Source organism: Saccostrea echinata, unplaced genomic scaffold (assembly GCF_033153115.1).
Source record: "Saccostrea echinata isolate AGI-Se365-2 ecotype Australia unplaced genomic scaffold, CSIRO_AGI_Sech_v1 ptg000009l, whole genome shotgun sequence".
Taxonomy (NCBI): domain Eukaryota; kingdom Metazoa; phylum Mollusca; class Bivalvia; order Ostreida; family Ostreidae; genus Saccostrea; species Saccostrea echinata.
In genome coordinates this window covers 34,007,899-34,012,390 of record NW_026889758.1, presented here as the reverse complement: position 1 = coordinate 34,012,390, position 4,492 = coordinate 34,007,899, and the positions used below count along the sequence as shown (strand labels likewise).

At 30.5% G+C, this 4,492-nt stretch overlaps 1 protein-coding gene across 1 annotated transcript in view; it reads right to left on the bottom strand.

The window, feature by feature from the left end:
* Positions 1 to 3,992: 3,992 nt before the first annotated feature.
* Positions 3,993 to 4,492, bottom strand: part of LOC133182246 (rap guanine nucleotide exchange factor 4-like) — a 65,823-nt gene continuing 65,323 nt past the window's right edge. The window contains exon 28 of the mRNA XM_061317010.1: positions 3,993 to 4,374. Coding sequence (XP_061172994.1) covers positions 4,302 to 4,374 — 73 coding nt within the window. The 3' untranslated portion in view covers positions 3,993 to 4,301. The remainder of the gene's footprint in view (positions 4,375 to 4,492) is intronic.

Genomic DNA, 4,492 nt, shown 5'->3' with positions numbered 1-4,492 from the left:
TTGTTTACTATTAAAAAATTCTTTAAATTGTTATAAAAGTAGGTCTGAACAATCTTTGCTACACAAAAGATATAAATTAAAGTGATGTGGTCTGTAATTACTTATTTTGGATGATGTGTTGCAATTTAAAAATGTTATTGATATATATACATTGCAATTGATCAGGCCATCGTAAAAAATTGCCTGCCCTCTCCTGATTGGCTAAAAATGGCTAGACTGAAGAGTTTTAACCTCCAGAAAATGATTTAATACTTATTTTATTCATTCCAAAACTCTCTCATCCCATCAACCTATTTTTAAGTTTATAAGTAAACCTTCAATTTTAATAGATTTTGAACATTTAAAAAATCCCCCCCCCCCCCATACTGACCCAATTTTTTTATCCTGAGTCGGGAGAGAGCAAACAAACATTATTTTATAGATGACCCCATATAATGTATCAAGATTTTAAATTCTTTTGAAAATGAAATCTCTGTAAAATGTTCTGCTCATACCCAGTTAGTTTTTTTATGATAGAGAGATAGAGAGGGGGGGTCAACAGACCATTTTGTTGTCAAATTAAACTTCATGATTTCCCTTTTGTCCATGAGATCTGAGGTTATTGAATACTTTTACAGAATCATTATAACATGGCATAAAAGTTAAAACGCCTTTGATACTTTTTTTTAATGGAAAATGATATTTTTTAATGGAAATAAAGGAAAAAATACAGATCATTCCACTTTAAATTTAGATGTTGCAACTTTCTAAGGAAATTTGTTTACTATGGAATCATTTTAATTTGTGGGGGTAAATGATCAACCAAATTTCTAATGGTTCAAAGGGACATAATTTCATGTTGAACTTGTATATAGAGATGATTCGATGAATTGATCTTTGACTTATTGTTCATGGGGATGTTAAATTGTGGGTAAGGATGATCCACAAAATCCATGAACATTTGTCTTCAGACAATGATGATGACGATTCCACAAAAAAAAAAAACAAGACAATCATTTCTGTATTTTCAAATATATTTGTTTATTTCTTTGGTTTACAGATATAGAAAAAAAAATCATCTAGAAAATACAATAACAAAACACACTTCTAATTAGTGCTTTAGATTGACAAAAAATGTGTGATATGTACAAGTTTCGATGTGAATTAGAATCTGAAGCCATGAAAACAAAATGGAGCATTTTCTTCAGTGAAGAGACAACTAAAATCAACTACAGAAGAGCGAAAGATTTTTCTATCTTTAGGACCAATTTCTAGAGACTGTTAAACTGTCATGGTGCATTTTCAAGTGAGATCAAAAACCTCTCTTAAGTATGCAAGAATCAGAATCAATAAATTACATGAAGCAATTTACTAATAAACATTGATCACCATTTACCACACAAAATGATTTATCTACTCCAAGACTTCCAACAATACCATAACTATTTTGAATGGCATTTAGGATGACCAAATTAAAACAAGATACAAGTTCCCTTGTGGTCTTTGAGCAATTTGATTCCCACATGAACAGGCAAGACATACCTTTTTGGAAAACTAATAACATTAAACACTGAAAAAGTATGGTTGATAAATTAATAAATTGCAGCAGGAAATATCGAGTGATCACCATTTTTGAAATATAGATATAATTTTTTTTCTAAACTTACAGTAGGCACTTTAGAGTTTGAGGTATAGCAGTGATCCTGGACATTGAAACTTACAGAAAGATGGAAGATACAGGAGAAACAGTTCTTAAAAACTTCTAAATTTCCAAACATACTTCTTTACTAACAATTTTATCAAGTATTCTAAGAACATTTGATTAGAATTAAATGGATGTGTGCTCAACAGCACAAAGAAAAATTCAATTCTTTTTCAGAAATGTACATTTCCCCATTTTTACCAGTTAATATGGTTTCAATTGATAAAAATACAAATAACTTCAATAAAATCAATTACATTCTATTTAATAAAGCTCTAATCAATTACAAAAAAATCACAAAAAATGTTTTTTGGACTTTGATAAACTAAATCATATAAAGGTGCGTACTGAGTTTATTTAGTTCATTTTCAACATCTCCAGGAAAATTGTTCAAAGACAATGAAGTATTAGTGAACAGAAATCACTGTTGTTGACATACATTTGGAAAAAACATGAAAATAACCATTTTCAATTACTTTATCTTGGTCTAATAAATGCCAAGAATACAGGTACTTTAATCTTCCATATTGTGTCATTTGCTATAGATTTCCATTTATTCTGTTTTACATTAAAGGGCAGATCACTCTAAATGTATAAAACTACCATCGATATAGAACTCTTCAGTGAGCAGTGTTTAGAGTTTCCTTAAGAGAGTTTCACGTTTGTACTAGCATGAAAACATAAGTAATAAGTAGATTACGAAACTCACCTCAACAAATATGATCTAGAAAGTAAAGTTTGACAAAAAATGACTGTTCTGGTAATGTTCATTTGTGGATGAATCATCCATGCAAATTTGGTCTGGGCAGGACTTGAAGTTACTTGGGAATGGACCTGCTCCAAAAACGTGAACTTTTCAATCTTCCAGAAAATGTAGGTCAGATCCAGCATCTGAAGCAAGTCTGGTTGTGCACATCCCAGATTCATCATCCATGCAAGTATTGTCACAATAGAATTTACAGTTACTTGGGAATGGACCTAGCAGCTCAAAAAACTTTGACCTGGTCACTCATATAGAAAATGTTGGTCAGATCTAGCATCCAAAGCATTTCTTGTAGTCTGCATCCCTATAGATTCATCTTCCATGCAAGGTTGGTCACCATAGAGATTATAGTTTCTTGGGAATGGACTTCCTCTTAAAACTTTAACCTGGTCACTCACCTGGAAAATGAAGGTCAGATCCAGCATGTAAAGCAAGTCTGGTTGTGCAGATCCCTAGATGCCTCATCCATGCAAGTCTGGTCTGGGTGGGGCTTACACGTACTTGGGAATGGAATTGCTCCAAAAATTTTAACTGGGACACCAACAATAAGTCAGTGGTATAGAATAAGCTCATCTCAAATTTGTCAAGGTGAGCAAAAAATAAAATACTCATAATTACAATGGGAAGTAACTCTTATTGTATGGAGGGTACTGTAACTCATATCATTGTATAGAGGGTATGTAAAATTATGTATGTATCTTGTGAATAAATACAAAGCTCTCGTCTTGTGAAAATAATAAAAGAAAAAACACCATAAAATATTTTAATCTATATTGTATAAAGTGTTTATTAATGAACACTGACAATATATTATAATTTTTCATTGACTGGGTTCTAGGAGATTTTCACTGTAATGCAGTAAATGAGGACTTTAATATATTCTTTATATTCACCAGACATTTTGCTACTATTAAAGTTCTGTCAATTATATTATTAAATTTCTTCACCAAGAATTAGAGCAGACATTTCCTATGGTAATTTATTCACATAAACATCATTTTGAGAGCTCTAGCATTTTCAAATGCTATTGTAGTTTGACACAAAAGTTCTTCTGAATGATAGCAGCTTCAGTAAACAAAATTATGATTTAAAAAATATATATATATCTCAATTTTTTTTAATATTCTGAAAAAGGTATGATTTTTGTGCATGTTTTCATTTAATAAAGCCTAAGAACCAGAGGAATAGATTCTTATGAGATCAAAACATGACATCTTTTTAGGCAGCTAAGAAAATACATTGTATATATAGTGTTAAAGTTTGCTTGAGGTTATTTTCCTTGTTATCAGTAATAAGAAACTGTATACATGAAAAATAACTAATGGTGTTGATATTCTTGTATTTGTCAACAAATTTAAGAATTCTAAAAGTGGTGTTATCATTTTCATGTTAAAAAGCCATTTATAAATGCACATTTTGAAGACATGCATGAATTTATACATTCATTATAAGCACAATGATTGGTGCCAATGGGAAAAAAGCAAACTTAAAACACCAGTTTCAAACTCATAAACAGCATAATCTCTGTATCTCAGTACTGCAATTTACATATTAGTTTTCTTACTAACCCATTAACCTATAGAAAATTATTTGATTTTCATGAGTAGAAAATAGATTTATTTGATTGTCAGGACACTAAGCCAGTTATACATTCATTCGATATGAAAAATATTTCATATTTACATCTTTATAGCACTCTGGTTTGCACAACATTAGAAACCGGGTAAAAATAATACTTATAGATCAGTCTTGATTAACACTTGTGGATTTCACTTTCAATTGAGTTGCTGTTCTTGAGTATGTAACACAAGAAAGAATTGCACTTCAGATTTGTGATCCATTATTGTGAGCATTCCTTCACGTGCGTCTAGGCTCGAGTTTATAAGAAAGTTGAGTTAGAACTCGTTGATTGTCTATAACTTGCAAATTTCTGAAAATTTAAACACAAAGCATATAAATATTAAAGAAATTATTAATATCCAATCTTTGTGTTGTGCTTTAATGATGCACTGTAAAATGCATTTGTATTAAAGATATAAATTTATCAC